The sequence below is a fragment of the Cnephaeus nilssonii genome (assembly GCF_951640355.1).
Source record: "Cnephaeus nilssonii genome assembly, chromosome: 4".
In the NCBI taxonomy this organism is placed as follows: domain Eukaryota; kingdom Metazoa; phylum Chordata; class Mammalia; order Chiroptera; family Vespertilionidae; genus Cnephaeus; species Cnephaeus nilssonii.
The window spans coordinates 102,107,218-102,129,976 of NC_137075.1; the positions used below are offsets into that span (position 1 = coordinate 102,107,218).

General features: G+C 46.3%; 1 protein-coding gene across 7 annotated transcripts in view; it reads right to left on the reverse strand.

Moving 5' to 3' along the window:
- WDR20 (WD repeat domain 20) overlaps positions 1–22,759 on the reverse strand; it is a 52,787-nt gene that overhangs the window by 7,893 nt on the left and 22,135 nt on the right. For 2 of the 7 annotated variants that reach the window (XM_079768934.1, XM_079768933.1), the window contains exons 1-2: positions 11,379–12,511; positions 10,414–10,596 (exon numbers count right to left, since the gene is read on the reverse strand). The exons of 1 other annotated variant lie outside the window; for it this stretch is intronic. Coding sequence is in view for 4 of the 6 variants with exons in the window: in XM_079768930.1 (XP_079625056.1) it covers positions 6,865–6,957; positions 10,414–10,596 (276 nt within the window). In the remaining 2 variants the exon portion in view is untranslated. Of the gene's footprint in view, positions 1–6,864; positions 6,958–10,413; positions 10,597–11,378; positions 12,512–22,759 lie in introns of those variants that run through there. 4 more of the 7 variants (XM_079768931.1, XM_079768935.1, XM_079768930.1 and 1 more) reach the window with 3 other exon arrangements.

Genomic DNA, 22,759 nt, shown 5'->3' on the forward strand with positions numbered 1-22,759 from the left:
AGAGTATGCAATTACATGAGTATACTATAGTTTAAGAGTCCCTGGCTGACAGGCATTTATCCTATATAACAAAAACCTAATATGCTAAGTGTCCAGTTGTCCATTCCACCAATCGAAGCATAATATGCTAATGATATGCTAAGGCCACTCAACTGCTCACTATGACGTGCACTGACCACCAGAGGGCAGACAGTCAACCGGTCGACCAGTCGCTATGATGTGCACTGACCACCAGGGGGCAGACGCTCCAATTGGTAGGTTAGCTTGCTGCTGGGGTCCAGCCGATCAGGACTGAGCGAGACTGGCCTGACACACCCTGGAGCCCTCCTGCGGTCCCTCCCCGGCTGACCAACCTCCTGCGTCCCTCCCTGGCCCCAATCGTGCACAGGTAAGGTCCTTTGGCCTAGCCTGTGCCCTCTCACAATCCAGGACCCTGCAGGGGGATGTCGAAGAGCCGGTTTCGGCCCGATCCCGCAGGCCAAGCTGAGGGACCCCACTGGTGCACGAATTCATGCACCGGGCCTCTAGTGTAGCAATAATACCCTTGTACACAGGGCAGTTTTCACATGTACTAGGTGTACCGGTTAAAAATGTGGATTTTTTTCAATAGATGGAGTTACACATATGTTGATATACATGCGATTTGATATGTATGATATTTTCTTGTATTGACAAGCTTCAAAACTTCATATGTCAAATTTGCTGAAGTTGTTAACATCATAGATGTTTTTACGCTTAAAAATGTCGAATTTCGTGCCCAAAAAAAGAGCATTTGCGGGAAGTTTTAATTCATTATTTTGAAGAAAAGTGCTGCTGAAAGTTATCATATACTTCGGAAAGCTTATGGTGAACATGCTCCATCTCAAGATACTTGTGAACACTGGTTTAAATATTTAAAAGTGATGATTTCGATGTGAAAGACAAAGAACGTCCAGGTCAACCGAAAAAGTTTGAAGACCAACAATTACAAGCATTATTGGATGAAAATGTGTGTCAAACTCAAAAACAACTTGCAGAAAGACTAAACGTTGCTCAGCAAACAATTTCTGATCGTTTACAAGCAATGGGAAAGATTTTAAAGGAAGGAAAATGGGTGCCACATCAACTGATGGAAAACTGAAAAGTCACCAGTAAAATGTTGCTTCAACGGCACAAAAGAAAGTCTTTTTTGCATCGAATTGTGACTGGCGATGAAAAGTGGATTTATTTTGAGAATCCCAAATGCACAAAATCATGGGTTGATCCAGGTCAACCATCAACATTGACTGCAAGGCCAAATCGCTTCAGGAAGAAGACGATGCTCTGCGTTTGGTGGGATCAGGAAGGTGTGGTGTATTATGAGCTTCTAAAACCAGGTGACACCATTAATACTGATCGCTACCGACAACAAATAATCAATTTGAACCACGCTCTGATCGTAAAACAACCAGAATGGGCCAGAAGACACAGCAACGTAATTTTGCTTCATGATGACGCACCATCACACACTTCAAAACCAGTTAAAGACACATTAAAAGATCTTGCCTGGGAAGTATTAACCCACCTTCAGATTACCACTTGTTCTGATCGATGGCACACATACTTTCTGAGCAGCACTTAAAGTGAAAAATTGGGTCTCTGAATGGTCTGTCTCAAAACAAGCAAAGTTCTATTGGGACGGTATCCACAAATTACCTGAAAGATGGGGGAAATGTGTAGCTAGCGATGGACATTACTTTGAATAAAGCACTTTGATATTTCTCTTGAAATTATCATGTTTTCTTTGATATCAAAATCCGCATTATTAACCGTTACACCTGGTATGAATATACCTGTGGGGTAAAGTCTCAGTGAAATAGCTGGGTCAAAAGTATATGCATTTATAATTTTTATAGATATCGCCAAATTACCTCCCACAGAAGACAATTCCACTCCCATCAGCAGTGTAAGTAGCAGCATCCATTTCCCCATAGGAAGGTAGGTATCATTGCTGTATTCTCTGCACTGATTAAACAGACAGACACCCCTTCCAGCATGGAATTTATCTTCAAGTGGGATAAGAAGATAGTGAAATATACAAGACCTGATGGTAATGAGTGCTGTGCAGAATAAGCCATTCGGGGGGGGGGGGGGGGGTTGATGGCAATAAAGTGAGGACAGGGAGGGACTGTAGTGATTTTAATCTCAAACTGAAGAGCCCATGAAAGCCTTTTGGTGACAGTGAGGGCGGCGGTGCATGGACAGTGAGGATGGCAGACAGCAGGCTGACAGGATACAGGGAACAGTGTCCTCGCACAGGGAACAGCACCTACAAGGATGCTGAGGCGGGAGCAAGGCAGGCACTGGACATCCCAAAGAGAGAAGAGTACAGGGAGGGGGGGTGGGGGGAGACTGAGAGAAAAAGGAAAGCACCGCACCTGTTCTGGCTGGAGCACCTGGGCAGGGGCAGGATATTCAGTCTAGAATCGTGAACTGGGACTCAGGACCATCAGGTCCCAGGCTAAGGGGCTCGGACTGTGACCTTGAAGGCCTGTGCTGCCCAAGCCCTTGAAATGTGACCGGTCTGAGTGAACTGTGCCGAAAGTGTAAATACACAATGGATTCTTAAGACTAGAAATTATAGAAACTGGAGTATCCATATGTTTATACTGATTACACTATATGTTGAAATAACATTTTGGATATACTGGGTAAAATAAAATCTTACTCTCACGTACTTTCTACTGATTTTCTGTGCTGTGGCCGTTAGAAAAGTTTAAATTGCCTAAGCGGCTGACGCCCTACTCTGCAGGCAGTGTTGCTGCAGACAGGGGGGCACCAAGGTTCCTGAAAGGGAAATGCCAGATTAATGTGAATCCGGCAGTTGCACAGAATAGAAGATGGGCTGGGTGGGGGAGGAACCAGTAAGGAGGCCATGACAATTGTCAGAGGACATTCAACTTGACCAGTGGCTAGGGGGCAGGCCTGGATTAGGCTGGGTAGAGTAGAAGGTGGGGAATGAAGTGGGCATGTGACAAGTGATTGGTTCTGAGCCTGAGTGACGGGGAAGGCGGTGAGAGAAAAGGATGAAGAGGAGGGGAAGACTAAGCTGTGAGAAATCCAAGTGTTCTCATCCAGCAGGCAGCTAATGAAAACGAGTGGAAGGCAAGGAACAGTGAGAGCCAGATCTGTGACATCCTAAGAGCTCCAAGGAAGAAAAGGAGTGTGAAACTATAAAACCCTACTTACAAGGGAAAATATTAGGGAAGCAGAGGGAAAGCAGCGAAAGGACCCAGAAGGTCCATGAGGAGAGGGTGGGGCTGAGAGGCAGGAGCTCTGCTCTGGGCATGAAAATCTTCCTAGGTCAGGGGACAGGACTTGAGACTCAGAGAGGAAGTGGCTCTGGGCGGGCAGGGCAGGGCAGGGCAGGGCAGGGCAGGGCAGCAAGTCTGGAGATCAGGAAGAGATCAGGGAGGGATCAGAAGAGAGAAGCAGAGGGAGGTCACTGTGGGAAGGAGCAGAGAGAGCAGGAGGAGGAATGCAGGGCAGGAGGGGCTGGAGGAACAGCAGGCGAGGCTGAGCAGTTAAGAAGGTCACTGTGAGGAAACGGGCATAGCCACTGGGCTTTCTAAAAAAGAGAGTCAAATTCCAAAATGCTGCAAGGCCTAGTTTTGTAATCACTTTCATAAAAAAAAATTTAAAAAAATCAAAATCTGGATTTTTCAGAATCCCTTCCCTGGGTTCCCACACCCATACTTCTCCCAAGTCTTCACTAAAGGTCCCCCACACTCCCTATCTGGATGGCGACGAAACTGTCCCACTTCCTATATTAATCCAGTGAAAACCAAACACACACCCAAACTACCATTATGAATGGCATTAACAGATAAGATTTTCAAACTGTACTAAACTAGTAAAAAGGAAGCAAGAATAAACATCATTCTGTTGCCAGATTCAAGCATCGCTGCTAAATGAAGCTTCCAAAGCACTTCATCTGTTATTTCACTACCATCCACATGACAAGCAGGAAAAAGTTATTTTGAGGGAGTGGGTGTGCACTTTAAAATGCAGATATTAATTTATAACAAAAATACTAAAACAAGCAATTCAAAAACCACAGCAGCTGCTGGAAAAGCCATAATGCAGCCACAATAAGGGCGGCTGCAGGCGCGGCTCCCTCAGGAGGCACTAGGAAAGGCTACTCCAAAGCCAAGGAGAAGAGGGTCAGATGTCATTTTTATCAATGTTAAAACTCTGAGATCGTTATGTGTTCATTTCCTTCCTTTGATTAAAAAAAGCAACAACAAAAACAAAACTAAAGGATGCGCAGAACCACTCTCTTGTGACAGTATTGGACAGAAGGTTGCAAGGCGAAGGCCGGGCCTGGCCCCCTTCCCCCTCCACGGGCACAGGCACAGGCACAGGCACAGGAGGAGCCTGCAGCTAGTGGAGTGAGCGAATTCACAGCCTTGGGCTGCTAACAGGGCCCAGGAGTCAGGGTCTCCTCTGTGCCCTTCAACTGGACTTGATCTAAAGAGCCTACTCAACGTGCCGGCCCTGTGACAAGGAGAAAATCAAGAACAGAGGGTCTTATTACATGTCAGCTGAGAAAGAAGCCAAGATGACAAGTTTTTTTTTAGATTTTACATATTATCCAACAATGAAAACCCTTTGAAGTACTATTCTATGGCTACAATCCTGAAATAATTAGCATTTTTATAAAGATGAACAAGGCTAAGTTTATCATCATATAGAAACTGTCTCTATAATTCCTCCTCCCCAATACATCATAACCACTAGCAATAAAAAGTAAACCCCTTATCCCTCAGGGTGCTCCCAACAAGGCTGAATGCTCTTATTATGAAGGGAGGCTCCATGTTCTGGGAGTTTATCAGATATGCCAAAATACTCTCAAAAGAGGCTCATCAGACACTTTTAAAGGGCACGACATATACAAGTGCAACAAACAGAAACCTAAAATCGACTCAGGGACCCAATGATCTGAGGCCAACACTCCTGAGGGAGGCCAGAAAGGACCAGGTACTTCCTTCCTCCAGACTGGCCCTGGTCCAGCAGCCAGGGTCTCCAGTGTAACCGGGACGGCCTGGGAGCAGCCAGCACTCGCCTCTGTGAATTGAACTGAACTGAACAGGTCAGAGGCCAGACTGGGAGGTGAAGGCACTGGCATCTGGACAGTGTGACTCTTAGTCTTACAAAGAAATGAAGTTAACAGTGAGTACTGGGAGTGACAGGTGATGGTCTCCCTCTTCTTGGTACTTCTCTGGGTCCCAATGTTTCTAGAGGCATTTAAAATTTTTTTTAATTCATACGGGGAAAAAAACACATTTTAAGATCTACTTGATTGCCACACAGAACTTTCCATCTACCTTTAATTTCAGGTGGATTTCTGGAATTTACAATTCCATGCCATCCGCCCCACCCAAGTGTGTGATGTATTTGCATGTACCAGGCACCTCCAGAAAGGAGGCAACATCAGAATACCCAGAATCACCACCACTGGGGCGTGCGTGCACCAAGCGTGTGGAGCGGTGGCTGAGAAGTGCTCTGGAGAATGAGAGAGACAGACACCACAGTTGTGATAAGCAGCTCCATCCTCAGTCTCCTGCATGTGGATTCTCTGCCTGGCTGCCCTGCTCTGACCTTCTCATTCTGGAAATTGCTGTTTCTCCTTCAAAAATGCCAGTATCTCACCTCCCAAGAAGCTGTTCTTTCCAACCCCTGGGGAATGGAATGCTCTGAGTTTCCCCTCTATCTGGAATTTGAGTACCCACCAGGGCTCGCTCTCCAGGCCCTCTGCTAAATCTCATTTGCACCCCTCTCTCAGGAAGGCACTGTCCTTACCCTTTTCCAGATGAGAGGAGCTGCAGTAACAGACCCACAGCAGCAAGCAGTCAGTGAAGGGCTGGTGTCTGAACCCGAGGCCTCGGCCTCAGGCTCCAGGTTCTGAGCCATTGGGCTGAGTCTACAAATTCGCAGTAATAACCTGATTGTGTTAAAAGCTCCTTTGGAGACAGGATGATATGATGGCCAGAATCTCGGAGTACAATCAGGACTTGGTCTAGGCACTGTTGCTGCTCTTACTAAACTTACTTCACAGACCTTTCTTCTAATCTCAAGGATGTGATTATTATGTATATGCTGACAACGCCCAAATCTTTACCTCTAGTTTTAAGCTTCAGATGGATGTATGCAACCACCTACTGGCCTCTCAGGTTTAGTAAGTACAGAATGGAACTGGACCTCTCCTTCCATTCCCCAACACCCACTCCTTCCCTTTTATCCAATGTGGTAAAGTGGTCTCCAGAAACCCACGATTTGTTCATCTCTCCTTCCGATTTGGTTTCCAAGAAGCAGCCAGGGTCATTTTCAAAATCGCCACCTGACTGCCTCGTGCTCCTGCTTCCTTCTATGGGATCCCACGGCTCAGGTGAAGATGCAGACCTGAGCCAGACCCCGAGGGGCAAGGCCCTCAGGTGGCACCACCCTCTCAGTTGTCTGGGTCCCAAGTTCTTCCCCACTCCCAGGCCTTCACCTGCTCTTCTTTCTGCAGGAGCACTCTACCTCCAGTTCCTTACCTGACTGACCTCCTTTTCATGTGAGGCCCAGATGAAAGCACACCACTACCTCTGAGACATGTTCTCTGCCTCCCCATTTACAGTGGCCTCCATTTTCTCTTTCTCAGGCCCACTGTCTCCTTTTACATCACAAGTCACCATTTGCTGTGTGTGTGTGTGTGTGTGTGTGTGTGTGTGTGTGTGTGTGTGTGTGTGTGTGTGTATGAGAGAGATCTGGCAATGTAGCAGTGCCAGGCACACAGTAGTAATCAAGGTCTGTCGAATGAGTGAAAAAATGTCCACAACTCTAGTTCAAGCCCTCAGCTCTCACCTGGACAGTTACTAGAGCCTCCTCACTGGTCTTGCTACCTCCATTCTGTCTTTCTTCATTCCAATCCACCTTCCACAAGTGCTGACAAGAGCTCTAAAAAAACACATTTGATCCTGTCACTCCCTTGAGTAAAAGCCCAAAGCTTCCCCCACAGCCTCCAGTGTCATATCCAGATTGGTTAGCATGTCACAAAAGGGCTTTTTCAGTCTGCCTGCAGTTTATCTGCCGGGCTCGGACTCCTGCCACCCTGAGGCCCACACGCTGGGACCTGGCCACACTGGGCTCGGCACTGTTCCTCCACACGCCAAGTTGTTTGCTTCAGCTCTGAAGGCCTTTCTCACCTCCTCTGCATCTGTCAAGACCCAGATATCAAATGTCATGTCTGGAAGCCTCCTTGGCCCTCTTCCACCGAGCTAACTTTTGTTTTTAGTTTATGATATTTGATACACACTGAAGAACAGAGTTTACACATATCACTGGTACTGTGTTCCTAACACTGGGATAACACATGGCGCAGTACACTGTCTGCCCATCTTACTAAACTGAGCGCTCCTGGGAGGACAAGGGCCCACCCATCCTGCAACCATATATGGTGGGGCTTACTGTCCATGACCATACGAGCTTGTGGAATTAAGTTCTAGTTCTAGCCCTATCACCAAGATAGACCTGATCTGGACAATTCACTTACCTTCCCTTTGACAAGTTCCTTATCTGAAACATTGGGACAACTGCCCATGCTCCTGGACAGAAGGACCATCTAAAACGCTCTAAACCCTCTGACTCTCATCCCCCTGCAAAGTGTGACGACTGTGCCAGCCCACACCTGGGCTCTCTGAGACACACACCTCTGACGACCCTTGCTCTTAGACAGCCCGACCAAAACCTGATGAAAATGTCACCCGCACAGCCAGAGAACTTCCTCACTGTGAAGGACAATAAAGTTCAGCCTCGAGCTGAAGTGCCAAGTTGGCATTAACCACACATAGTCCATGCCTTTGAATAGCCATTTTTCAAACAAAATGTAAAAAGAGTATGAGGAGAAACAATGTAGGCCAGAAGGGAGTGGCAAGAAATATTCAAAGTGATGAATAGCAAGAACCTACAACCAAGATTACTCTACCCAGCAAAGCTATCATTTAGAATTGAAGGTCAGATAAAAAGCTTCACAGACAAGAAAAAGCTAAAGGAGTTCATCACCACCAAACCACTATTATATGAAACTAGAGGCCCAGTGCACAAAATTCGTGCAGGGGGTGGGGGTGTCCCCTCAGCCCAGCCTGCACCCTCTCCAATCTAGGAACCCTTGGGGGATATCCGACTGCCGGGCCTAAACCGGCAGTCGGGACATCCCTCTCACAATCCTGAACCGCTGGCTCCTAATTGCTCACCTACCTGCCTGCCTGGTCGCCTCTAACTGTCACCCCCGCCAGCCTGATCGTCCCTCACTGCCTCTGCGTGCCAGCCTGGTTGCCCCTAACTGCCCCCCGCTGCCGGTCAGGTGTGTGTGTGTGTGTGTGTGTGTGTGTGTGTGTGTGTGCAGGAGGCAGCTGATCAATGATTTTTTTTCATCACTGATGTTTCTCTCTCTCCCTCTGGTTTCCTCTCTGAAATAAAAAAAAAAAAAAAAAAGAACAAAGGGGACATCTGTAATACTTTCAACAATAAAGATAAATTTAGAAGAAAAAAAAAAGAGTATGAGGTAACTCATGCTTAGATCACTAAGAGCAAGAAGGTGCTTTCTAACCTGCAACTTCCAGGTGTCCAGAGTGAGGGGCAAGCCTGGCTGATGTCTGCGTGCTCTCAGGGCTCTGAGACTCCAGGGACCCATGATCTCTGGCTCCACCCTCCCAGTGATGACACACAAACCCTTGTCCTCTAAGTGGCATTCCGTGCCATCCTCAGCCAGAGCAGCCTCCTGACCTTGTTTACCACAGCGCTTTACATGGTCCCAATCCCTGCCCCGTCAGTAACACGCTCCTACCTTCACGCAAACAAATCCTCACAATTTCTACTGACAGTGCAGAGAAGGATGGTTTTGTGTCCACTCTCCCCCACCAAAAAAGTTAAGTATCATCAACTAACTTAGAAATCACTTCCTCAGATGATATTAGTAAAATATCTAGGTAAATAGAATAATTTTCTGTTTAAGTTTTGTTCATGGAAAATGGACTTAAATACTTTTCCTCTAGTTTGTCAATCCAGATGGCAAGTTTTGTTTCCAGTGAACCCAGATGAAACTAGAAGAGGAGATGACATGGTTCACAAGAGTTCACCAAGTCCACTGGCAAAGCCACCCAGGAGCCACTAGTACCATAACGACTGCAAAAGAATCAGAATTTTAACTGCAATGTGTTAAGTTGAAAATTATCCCCCAAACAAAATTATTTCTTAAAAATCAGAATCTATAATGTGCTTCTGTTCCAAATTAATGGCGTTAAAATCATGCATCAGTGCCTGGCCAGTGTGGCTCAGGGGTTGAGCATTGACCCATGCACCAAAAGGTCACTGGTTCAATTCCCAGTCAGGTCAGGGCACATGCCCAGGTTGTGGGCAGCCAATCAATATTTCTCTCTCATCGATGTTTTTGTATCTCTATCCCTCTCCTTCCCTCTCTCTCTCAAATCAATAAAAATACATATTTTTTAAAATCATATGTCAGTGGGAGACCACATGTCCTTCCTGAGAAGAGGGATCCCACTCGACCTGACCCTGTCAGATCAGCACTGAGGTCACACACAGAGAAGAACCCAGGACTTGTAAGTTGGCCAACCTATGCTATCTTTCCCACGGGCTAGGAGAATCATAGGAAAATACAGGAGGGAGAACATGGCAATTCTTGGGGCCAAAAAGCCACTCCAACAGTTTTCACAAACATAACCTATTTGGCAACTTCTACCTGCCACATTTCACAGTCTTGATGTGTTCCTGAACAGACAGCTCAGATATCTCGGCATCTTCCAGAATGAAACTGAAGATACTAGAAACCCCAGTACATACTACAACACTGGCAAAAGCTCTGTCGTGTGATCCAATTTTAAGTGCCAGGATTTCTAACTGTGTCAAAGGTGACTTAACAGCAAATATTTTCAAGAGCAAGAGAACTGCTCCTTAGCCAAAGGCCTGTCACACATACATACAAAAGCTTTAAGTACCATGTAAGCTGCCTAGCTAAATGTCATCAAGTTCCTTGGTCTGCACGAAAATTCCTGGTGATGCGAACAAGGTCTGGAATTCTACATTTTCTTATTTAAATTATAAAAATTAAGTCACAGTCTTACCCCTATCTCCATTTTAATGGAGTTTTAAAACACCTGCTATAGACACCTGAGCATGCTCCACAAAAACACACACACAAAACCGTTACCCCAGGGAAGAACAGGCAAAAGTCAACAATTCATTCACCACATTTAAACTTGGGTGAGACTAGGTAGGACTGAGAGAAAGAGAAATGGGCTTAGCTCAAAAGTGTAAAATAAGGCCCACTCCCCTTGGTAAGGACATATACATTCTTAAAGGGATTCTTAACAGCTAAGACAGGGTACTACTTACTTCCTCATTAAATAGTTTGCTAGTTTCTTTTTTGATTGGGTCTATAAGCTGGACTTGGCCTGCAGAAAAGCCCACTAGGAGAGAGACACTTTCTGCTGTGGCTGTTAGGTGGTTGAAGTCATGACAAGTAGGCTGTGTTCCTTTGTATATCCTTTTATCTATTGGTTTACTCAAGTCAGCAGCCTGGAGGAGAAAGAGAAAAATACATACGGTAAACAGTACATTGAGATGAGAAATCTAAGTTATACTATTTTATACTCCACTGTGATGTTCAATCTTAAAAACAAAGGTATTTAAAATATTTTTTCAGATTTTAGCATTTTATCAAAGCACTTTCACATACCTTAGCCAATTTGACATTGTTAGACTACCCATAAAATGCTTATAACTGTTACTTTCACAACTTATTCTTCTTCAAATATATTTAACTAAGACTCCTGGACTTCAGGAAAAATCCTTGAGATACTAAATTCAGTATTTGCAAAATGCATTCAAGCATTTTCTAACCACATGAAAGCTCAGCTTTGAGATGTATCTACAGCCCCTCCATGCTCATGGGTGAGTCACTTGCAGCCCCATATTCTCACAGAGTGGTCCCCAGACCAGCAGGGCAGTGGCAGCACCTGAACACTCAAAATGCCAGTTCTCAGCCCACCCAGATCTAATGATCAGACACTAGGGTGGGCCCAGAACTGCATTTAAAGGCTCTGGGTGATCCCGCCACCGCTCCACTCCGGTTTGAGAACCACTGCTGTAAGCAGGCGTTCCTTACTAGGTCCCATCCTTCCCCCACCTTCACTCTCAGGTACCTTTCACCCATGGAGCCCATACTCACTCAAGTGGAGTACATGCATCATCTTTCATCCTAATAATAACCCTTCTAAGTAGACAAGATTCCCCCGCTTTACAAATGAGAAAACAAGTTTGGGGAAGTTAAATAACTCAGCCAAGGTCACCATACCTACCTAGTACGTGGCAGGACTGGATTTGGAACTCAGGTCTGTTGACCATAAAGGAGACAGGGAGAAAACACAGTCACACACCCTAAAGGTAAAGGCAAATGACTCTGACTTGGTCTAAACGTGACTTTCCAATGTGCCTCCCTCCTTTAAGGCAGGTTCTCTTCTTCGTGAGCAATGTCCTGTGCAACCCAATGCGCTGGGCTGTTCTGGCTGACACAGAGGAAACCCACCCCTCCCACTCTTGTTCGAAAACCACAGGTGGAGACAACTACGCTGCTGACTGCGTCCTTTAATACCACTGGGGCCTGTGCATTGCTCTGGGGCACACAGCTCTCTACCAATCACCCCTGCCCTGTGTAGCTTCTGAAGATATTCTCTTTTCAAAGAGGCCTGTGCACTCTACCGAGCATTCTCGAGTTTGACTTTTCAGATAACAAATTAAACACTGAGAATCAGAGAGGACCTCAAAATCACAGGCATCTTTGAGCAAACTCAAAACCTGAGCATTTGGAAGGCTAGCCCTGAGAGGTAAGAGTACTCTGCGAGCTCAGGTAGCTAGAGACAAAACTCAAATTCAAAATGTGAACAAATTAAATTCTTATAGGATCTCTATGTCAGCATATATAACTATGAAAATTTGTAAATAAATGTTTGCTTAGGGAGCCTCTCCCCTAAAAGAATATATCTAACATTACACACTAAAATATAAAAATCAATTCAAAGGCAAGCCAAAAATTAATAAACATACTAACAAATGAAATGAGCAAAAGAATGTACATGGCTCTCAGACACAACAGAGAAAGTAAAAGCACCTATTTTTACAAGTATTGCAACTAGTTTAAACCTATGGATCCCTTATAATCACACTAGCTTCAGTTCTTTGGTTCACAGGGATTGGCAAAAGTAGGTTTACAGTTGTGAGTACACAAAATTTTAGCCTATTATTTATTAACTAGAGGCCCGGTGCATGAAATTCGTGCATGGGGGGGGTATCCCTCAGCCCAGCCTGCACCCTCTCCAATCTGGGATCCCTCTCACAATCCAGGACTGCTGGCTTCCAACTGCTCACCTGCCTGCCTTCCTGATTGCCCCTAACTGCTTCTGCCTGCCAGCCTGATCACCCCCTAACCACTCCCCTGCCAGCCTGATTGCCCCCAACTTCCCTCCTCTGCTGGCCTAGTCACCCCTAACTGCCCTCCCCTACAGGCTTGATTGCCCCCAACTGCCCTCCCTTGCAGGCCTGATCCCTCCCAACTGCCCTCCGCTGCTGGCCATCTTGTGTCCACATGGGGGCAGCCATCTTTGACCACATGGGGGCAGCCATCTTGTGTGTTGGAGTGACAGTCAATTTGCATATTACTCTTTTATTACATTATTAGATAGGATAGAGGCCTGGTGCATGGGTGGGAGCCAGCTGGTTTGCCCTGAAGGGTGTCCCGGATCAGGTGGGGGTTCCCTTGGAGTGTGGGGCGGCCTGGGCAAGGGGCCTGTGGTGGTTTGCAGGCTGGCCACGCCCCCCGGCGACCCAAGCGGAGGCCCTGGTATTTGGGATTTATTTATTTTCTATAATTGAAACTTTGTAGCCTTGAGCGGAGGCCAGGGCTGGCCAGGAAGCTTGGCTTCCTCCATCACCGGGGGCAACTCAAGCCTCCTGCTCTCTCCAGCTCTGTGGCCGCCGCCATTTTTGGGGGGATTTATTTATTTTCTATAATTGAAACTTTGTAGCCTTCAGCAGAGGCCAGGGCCGGCCAGGAAGCTTGGCTTCCTCTATCGCCGTGGGCAACCCAAGCCTCCTGCTCGCTCCATGGCCGCAGCCATCTTGGTTGGGTTAATTTGCATACTTGCTCCTGATTGGCTGGCTGGCGTGGCTTGCGGGCGTATGGTCAATTTGCATGTTTCTCTTTTATTAGTGCAGACTAGAGGCCTGGTGCACAAAATTCGTGCACTCACGGTGGCGGGGGGCAGGATCCCTCAGCCCGGTATCGCGACTGCAGCTGCGCTTGCCAGCCATGAGCCTGGCTTCTGGCTGAGCAGCACTCCCCCTGTGGGAGCGCACTGACCAACAGGGGGTAGCTCCTGTGTTGAGCGTCTGCCCCCTGGTGGTCAGTGTGCATCATAGCGACTGGTCGTTCCACCGTTTGGTCAATTTGCATATTAGGGTTTTATTATACAGGATTATGTATCATTTTCCATACAATGTAAACCTACTTTTGCCCACCCCATATTTATTCTACATCCCTATCCTTAATGTAACTCACTGAAAAGATGTCACTGTAATTAGATCATCTGTGAACAAACACCTCAAGTATTTTAAATGTCAACTGAAAGGCTTTTTTTACTCTTAAGTCATGTGAATATTCCAAAAACATCCTGTTTACTAATTTGCTTAACAAACTCTTCCTAGATCACTGCTTTCAAAATGAATCAGTCTATGCATAGTTTAACAGTTTGCAATCAAAATTAAATTCAGAAATTGCGAATAAGCTTTAGAAACTTTTACAGCAGTTTGACAGAGTAATTTTGTATCTGTTGAATCTAATAATAAAAAATTAGAGTGTGCATTCTGTGTGTCTTTTTCAATTAGTTTCTTTTCTTAGTATCAATCCCTTTTTTAGCTTTTTTTTTTAAAATATATTTTATTGATTTTTTTACAGAGAGGAAGAGAGAGGGATAGAGAGTTAGAAACATCGATGAGAGAGAAACATCGATCAGCTGCCTCTTGCACACCCTCTACTGGGGATGTGCCCGCAACCAAGGTACATGCCCTTGACCGGAATCGAACCTGGGACCCTTGAATCCGCAGGCCGATGCTCTATCCACTGAGCCAAACCGGTTTCGGCTATTTTTTTATTTTTTATATTTTTATTTATTTCAGAGAAGAAGGGAGAGAGGAGAAAGATAGAAACATCTATGATGACAGAGAATCATTGATCAGCTGCCTCCTGCATGCCACACACTGGGGATCGAGCCCACAACCCGGGCATATGCCCTGACCAGGAATCAAACCTTGACCTCCTGGTTCATAGGTTGATGCTTAACCATTGAGAAACACTGGCTGGGCAATCCCTTTTTTATTTTACAAAAATTTTTAATCTGTCCAAATAGACTGGAAATTTTAAAAACTGGTCCTTCAACACTGGTGGGAGAAGCAGTGTCCTAGGACAGCGGTTGCCAACCAGTGATCTGCGGACCACCAGTAGTCCGTGAGATCGGAAAGGTTGGCGACCTCTGGTTTAAGGAAACCTTTGGAGCAGCGGTCGCCAATTGGTGGTCCGTGGACCACTGGTGGTCTGTGAGGTCCAAAAGGTTGGTGACCGCTGTCCTAGAAGACACAAAAGTAGACTCAGCCCTGACCGATTTGGCTCAGTGGTTGGAGGGTCTGAAGGGTCTGAAGGGTCACAGGTTCAATTCAAGTCAAGAGCACGTACCTAGGTTGCAGGCTCAATCTCTGGCCCGGGTGGGGCACGTGTGGGAAGCAGCTGGTCATGTGTCTCTCTCACATTTATGTTTCTCTCTGTCTCTTCCCCACACTTCCACTCTCTCTAAAAAGTAATGGGAAAAAGATATATTCTTGGGTGATATATTTAACAAACAAACAAACAAACAAAAAAGTAGACCCAGACCAAAGGAGCCCTCAGGATACCTCTTCTGTGAGGTGACTCCTCCCCGCCCAAGTCCAATGGCACTCACTGACGTACTGCACAGCAGGAGTCTGGCCAGGCAGAATGCACCTGCAGCAGGAATTCCTGTGAAGCCCGAGTAACGGCTGGGTGTGTGCCTAAAGAAATTATACTTCTAAGACTCCCACAGGCTCTACACTGGTGCCTGAGTTTTCTGGAGCCCAACCCCAGCACAATGGTCTCTAACACCTCTGGTCCTAGGCTCTGTCTCTTTTTCCACTGATGTGTTGCTGTCCTATTTCCTCTTCCTCCTCCATTTTTGGGGCTGGAGATGTGCCCACCTGTACTTTGAACTCACATACCTTTTTTTTTTTTAATATATTTTTATTGATCTCAGAGAGGAAGGCAGAGAGAGAGAGAGACAGACAGACAGACAGACAGACAGACAGACAGACAGACATCAATAATGAGAGAGAATCACTGATCGGCTGCCTTCCGCACACCCCCCACTGGGGATCGAGCCCGCAACCTGGGCATGTGCCCTTGACTGGAATCGAACCCGGGACCCTTCAGTCCGCAGGCTGATGCTCTAGCCACTGAGCCAAACCAGCCAGGGCTCACATACCTTTTTAGTAACAGTAATAACTACCTGAGCCAGCCACTGCTCTTTCACACGGGGCCAGCAGCCCATGGTGGCTTCCCAGGTGGAGGCAGTCCGGAAGGATAGAGCCCAAACTCTGGAACCAGGCAGGCCTGGCCTAAAGCCTTGTCTTCCCTCTTGGTAGCAAGGTGACCTAGTGCAAGGTGCTCTTTCCTCCCCCTGAGCCTCAGAGCACAACCTGCGACCCCCCTCCCCCACCCCCAGCATCCCTGCACGGTGGTGATGAGGCCAGCAGATAATGGATATAAAGCACAGAGTACACAGAATCACTCAAATGATAACTACCATTATTAACTCATCCTGGTCACATCCTACTTAGGGTCAAATGGGTTCCTAATTCCCATCACATCAGAGTAAGATGCCATACCTAGCAGTCCTGCCCTCCTTCCTCTCTAACAGCAACACAACCTTCCATCTATGGGCCACTTTCTATGCACCAGGAACTCTGCACTCACCATCTCATTTAATCTCACAGCATCCTTCCAACCGGCAGTGATACCACCCATATTTTATAGCTGAGGAACCTGTGGAGGCTGTACAGGGGTCTTGCCGCACCCTCCACCTGCCCCCCACACCACATGGCCTGAGTTTGGTGCAGGCAGGCAGCCCTCTCGGTTGGGATAGTCTCCTTCACCCCTGTTTCCACTAATCTTATCTATCTGGTTCAAGTCCCACCACCTCCAGCAAGCACTTTGCCAACCACCGTTCTTTGTGCTGGCTCCTTACCTCAATTCCCAAGTACTTAATTTGTTGCACAAAATTTAGTATGTGATCACTTATGTGGTTACAGTATTGTTATATGTCTATTTCATCAATTATACTATAATTACGATAAAAATTACAATACAAACTCCTGTAAGGAGCAGAACTTTATTAAACAGTTATCATTGTATCGTTCCACAAACTTAGCTTTTGTTTTTTCAGCTTTCTGGTGGATTCTGCATAGATGGGTTTCACACACTTTGGAATTTTTGTAACGCTTCTGCATCCTAATTATTGCCAACTATCAGAATTTGTAAGTATGGATTTTACCAAAACCAATTTATTAAAATGTTTTAACAATTTTAAGAATTAGATCACATTTGCTTATTTAGTCCCAGTAGAGTATCCATATCCAGTATGTCGTAAACTCTCAATATCTGTTAATGAATGAAACTGCAATTGTTTTTAATTTTTTCAACAGTAAGATTAAATTTTATCATTATACTCATTAGTTTCTGCATAAGGACTTAATAATTACAAATAATTTGTTAGTATCTTATTCACAACTCACAGAACATTTTAAAATGATGGTTTAAAACTCTTACTAGAGAGCTATCAAAATCCTTGATCAATAAGTACAAACTTTAAAATGTCATGTTTCTCACCCTAGCCGGTTTGGCTCAGTGGATAGAATGTTGGCCTGCAGACTAAAGGGTCCCAGGTTCGATTCCAGACAAGGGCATGTACATCAGTTGCAGGCTCCATCCCTGGCCCTAGTCAGGGCCCATTCAGGAGGCAATGTGATGTATCTCTCGCACACACTGATGTTTCTCTCTATCTGTCCCCTCCATTCCACTTTCTCTAAAAATCAATGGAAAAATATCCTCCAGTAAGGATTAATTACAACAACAATAAAAAAAAGTCTTGCTTTTCTTTTCCTTGGAGTTTTATTATTTTTATTAATATGCTTTTATTGATTTCAGAGAGGAAGGGAGAGGGAAAAAGAGATAGCAACATCAATGATGAGAAAGAATCATTGATTAGCTGTCTCCTGCACACCCCTTCCCAGCAACCTGGGCATGTGCCCTGACTTGGTATCGAACTGCAACCTCCTGGTTCATAGGTCGACACTTCAATCACTAAGCCACATGGCCCAGCTCCTTGGACTTTTATTCCTTAAAATCCCTGGAACTCATTTTATAACAGATACTGTTGCAATACAGAGTCAGCTTGGTTGGTTTAGCACCATACTACCGGGCATCTATCTTCCCAGCACCATAAAGGTCTGCAAAAGACACCCTCCTGTTCCAGCTCACACCTTCACCCCTTACCCCGCCTCGGCTGCCGGCCAGCTGCGGAGCCAACAGGAACACAGAGAGGGCCTGTGCTGAGCTCTCTGCGTGGGGACCTACCTGAGGACCCAGAAGCATCTGATGTGATATGGAAAGTATCTCAGAAAGACCTCTTTTGAAAAGTACACGTCAGATTATGATTATGGGGGCAACGTAGGTAATAAAGATGGGCTTTATTTTCCCAAAATTTCACATTCTCCTTCCTCATCTGAGAATCACCTCAGAGAGAACCAGTCCCACAAAACTTGCCAGAAACAAGTCCTTTTACTGGCATATCTAACAGCTGCCAAATACTCAACCCAGACCAGAAGCTCACCCAGTCTACACGAGACACCTCTCTCTTTCCTCCTAAGCCCCTCTCCCAAGCATAAACGCCTGTTGCCTCAGTTGGGCCCCCTGTACGGCACCCCTACCAAATGATGGCTGCAGAGCCTCACCAGGCAGTCTTCCCCAGACCCCACCCAACCTAGGTCGGCCTTCTTGGCTGAGCCCCAGGCTCCTTCCACCCATTTCTGCCCACAACCGATTCAGCCAAACACCTCACTGCCCACACATTTTGTCAGGTTAATCTTCATGAAGCCTTAGGTCACTCTCCCACTCAAATCCTCCGGGGCCCTGCCACGCATGACATCGGCCAGCTCCCCCGCTTGTTATCTACAGGCCTTCCTAAAGTGGGCCCCTCCACACACTTCACCCCCAGGGGCTGCCTGTGCTCTGACACCTTCTGGCCTTTCCTCACATCCTCCTCTCACTTAGAGCCCCTACCCCACCCTGACATCCACACGCTTCTGCTTAAGCAGCACCAGTGTCACTTCCTCCTGACCTCACCTCCGGAGGCATTCTTCACCTTCGGGAGTGCTGATCACTATGTGCCACATTCATTAGCCGCAGCATGCTAACTGTGTTCCATGTACTGTGAAAGTCCAGCGCCTTTTAAAACAATGACAAAGTCAGGAGCCTGCTGAGTCACTGACAGCCTGAATGGATAAGTCAAAAATAGCTGGAGCAACCCCACTGCATCGAAGCTCCAATGTGCCATCTGAAACCCAGGAGGCCGAGGTCGTGCTTTCCATTGTCACTTTGCCCTCATCCCAGGCGACCGGGACTGGGGCCTAGAGTAAACAAGGGATCACTCCCCAGGGCCATGAGGGCTCCCCTCCTCAGGAAGGAGACCTGTGGAGTCCTCCCTAAGACTCAGGATCCAAAAGCAGCCACATCACCAAGGCTGCTCCATAGCCTTTCTTGGGGAGACCGGGCTTCCTAGTGCCTGCGAGGGATGAGTCCACAATCTGGGCTGGACCATGCACATTTAACTGGTCATGGGGGAGGGGGGCGGGGGGGGTGCTGGGAAAACGCCAGCACCTTCCAAATCACAGACTGAATGAAATGAGGCTCTGACTACTCAGAGCTGAGATATCTGTTCACTCTGTGAACAAGGCTCAATGCACTATTTAAGAGAAGTTATCTTCAACATAGTGGAAAATAACCTGGCTCTCATAACAAAAATACCAACAGCGATTTTCAAATACCGAACTGCCCACACTTCACACTCAGGTCAACAATTTAACACTCAGGTAGCAATCAGCTGTAAGGCATGGTACAGGCTCTGGTGTCCAACCCACCTGCCCTTTAAGTAGAAACAAAACCAGTCTAGCCCTGGCTGGTGTTTCTCAGTGGTTAGAGTATTAGATTGTGCACTGAAGGGTCTCAGGGTCAATTCCTGGTCAAGGGCACATACCTGGGTTGCAGGTAAGATCCCCAGCTCTGGTCAAAATGCGTGTGGGAGGCAACCAAGTGATGTGTCTCTCTCACACAGCTCTCTCTCTCTTTATTTTTTTTCTCTCTCTCTCTCGCCCTCCCTTCCTCCCTTCCTCCCTTCCACTCTATCTAAAATCAATGGAAAAATATCCTCGGGTGAGGTTAACAACAAAAAAAAACCCAGTCTAATCTGTGAGATACCCATATGCACAACCCATCCTTCTGCATCTTCAGTTCAACAATTACATCGCAAAACCCTGCAAAACTGGCACAAATGATATTTAAAGAGTCCAACCTTTATTTTTTTAAAAAGGTTCTCAGATCAGGGGTGTTAAGAAGTCAGTTGAGTTTGGGATCCCTAATCCCAGTAGAGAACAATGTCAGTCAATTGTACAGTTTCCATGTTTGAAAGGGCAGGAACTTATGTCTTAACCTGGCACATAGGTCTCATTAAATATCTATTGTAGAAATGAAGCAATTCTGAAAATGGAGGGAAAGAAAAGTAAAGTGTTAGAATCCAGAAGAGACAAGCAGCCAGACAGGTATAAAAGCAAACATATGATCCTCCTGCTGACCAAAATCCTACCTAACAACAAATACCTTTGTGGGCGCCCTTAGCAGACAGAGGGAAGTCAGCTCCTCTGGTGCTGTCACAAACCTGGGCCCTAAGTTCCCCTGCCAGGCCTATCTCACAGATGGGGACAGGGACAGGATCGGCTGTGAGGAAGCTCTGCTGGAGTCCCTGCGCCTGCACTCTGCCCCTGGCTCCTCCAACTGCACCACGCTGCTGCTGCCTCCTCCGATTCCATCACCGTGTGACTCCATGGCCCCATGCCTGATGAGGTGGGAACTAAATATTCCAGCCCTGCTCCATGGGGCCCAGAGTCCAGCCCTACCTTCACAATGCATTTACCTCAAAGGGCTGTTTTTGTGAAAATGGAGTAAAATACAAAAGTCCCAAGTATGATGCCTGCCACTTGAGAAAAGTTAGCTCCCCTTTGAACTTATACGTCTCCTGAAAGCATAAGGATTTTTTGCTTATCATAGAGGCTTTGAAAATTCTCCTCATTCATTAATACCTACAAAGAAATAGAAATAGGAGAAACAAATATTTCTTTCTGCCCTAAATTTCCTGTAGACAACAGCAGAACCCCGGTGTAGGGCATGTTTTCCTTCCAACATAATTTTCCCAAACAGGACAGCAGCTTCCCTCTCTGCTTTCCTCCTCTGAAACACACCAGGCCCACCCTCACTGACAACAGCCGTCCCACATCCCTTACTAGCATGCTCTGAAGGCTCGGAGCCTGGAACGAGCACCTGCCACTCATATTCCAGGCCATGAGGAGAGGGACAGGGGATTCCACGAGGAAGAGAGAAGGGCAAAGTGAGACCGCCTCAGAACCCAGGCAGATGATGAGATGGGACGTGCCGGGGCCATCTTCCTGCGACCATCCCACAAGGGGAAGAGGTGCATGGGTACAAAACAGGCAAAATGCGTTCGGTGAGGTCTTCAGAGCAGCCATCTGTGCAGCTGCCTGCTGTTCACACAGAAAGCTCCCTGCAGACCTGCAGGGGGCAGGTGGTGCCAGAGGAAGCACCCTCTCTTCCCCCCGCTCCTCCCCCCAGCACTGTCACTCAAATGTCTGCTAAAATAACAGGCTTCTGTTGTTATCATGCATGATTTTTTCCCAAGGCAGCCTGTCACTTAAAACTGTTAGCTATGCAAAATCTACTCCTCTTCCCTCTGAGTCGTTTTTAAAAAATGAACTGAAACAGCTGCTGAGCTGCAGCACCTTCGCCCTCTTCATTTTCATATATTGCACTCCACTTCCAGGGAGAGTCTATCAAGGCGAAAGGCCACCAGGCTGTCGTGGTGCTTCATTCGTCTAGGCGAATGAAACACTGATTTCTTCATTAAAGAAAAACTATGAATAAACGCCAGATAAATTCAATTTGCACATGTCCTAAAACCAGATCTCATCTCATTAAAATGCTAATATATTCAAATAACCTATTTTTTATTAAACCCTATTAAAGATGCATAAAAATAAGCATTCCTATTCTTACGGGAACACCAACATTTCAAATGGAAGAAAAGGCAAGATACTTTCATTTCTGCAAAAGACACTCATCTGATATTCTTAGAGAGTGATTTTTGAAAGTTCCCATGAAAGGGGTGGGGTGGGGAATTCTACAACTTTCTAAAAGTGGTGTGACAGCACTGGGCAACTAAGGCCACTCCAGGCAGGGAGCAGTGCCCCGATGCTGCCTAAGGACTACACTCTTGTGTTCCCACATTTAGACGGCTCGCGCGCTTACAGTGTTTGACACAGCACATAGCCGATTTTAAATTTTTCTGACTCAGGTTGCTCAGTAATATAAGCTCCTCGGCAGAGGCGCTCCCATTTGAAGCGAGAGCGGCCCTAACTGTGTAGAGGCACTGCCATTTCCTGGCCCCATCCCCTCATCCTACAGAGAAACTGAGGCCCAGGGAGAGGTGGTGATCTGCCCGAGGCTTCACTGAGCCTAGGACTGTGCTTTTAACCAGAGCAAGCTATGTCTACCTTTTTTTCAAGCACCCAATTTCAGTTGGGACAACGAACTACTTAAATCTGTAACGTGCAAAGTTTCAAAAAATGACACCAATGTGTACCAGTAATTTTACATCAAAGACAGCATTTTGGAGCCTGTACATTGCTGTATTTTCAAACAGGAAGCAAGAGAGGCAGCGAGAACATTAAACTTGTCTTATACAATGAAGAGAGATCAGCCACTAAAACAGTGACCTAAACATTGACTTTGGCTTCTGTAATTCAAATAGTCTGGTCCAGCCAGGCCTCAGCTGAAGAAAGTAGCCTCAAATCAATGAGAGTCACAGAGAGCTGACCCATCCCAAGTACTAGTAGGATGAAAGCTTTGATTTCTCCTTCATCTTAAATCTTATAGCATCACTGGAACTTCTCAGCATTTTTCAGGGCATAACTGCTTTATAGGCCGCTACAGGAAGAGCCACTTAAATATTTCTGTTTTTCCCCCAGGAGATTTAAAAAGTTCTTTTAAGGAACCTGAAATGTATCAGGCACTGGTATAGCCCTAGTAACGCAATAGCACCAGTTTCAAAACGTGGACCAGTAAGACGGGCACATACAGGAATGTGGAGGAGCAGGCCTCACCTAGCTCCCATGGGAGTGTAAACTGGCACAGCCTTTATGCAGGACAATGTGGCAACATTCAGCAAAAGCCTCCTTTCCTCAGACATAAATCCAACTCCTAGCTTTAGAAGATATTTCT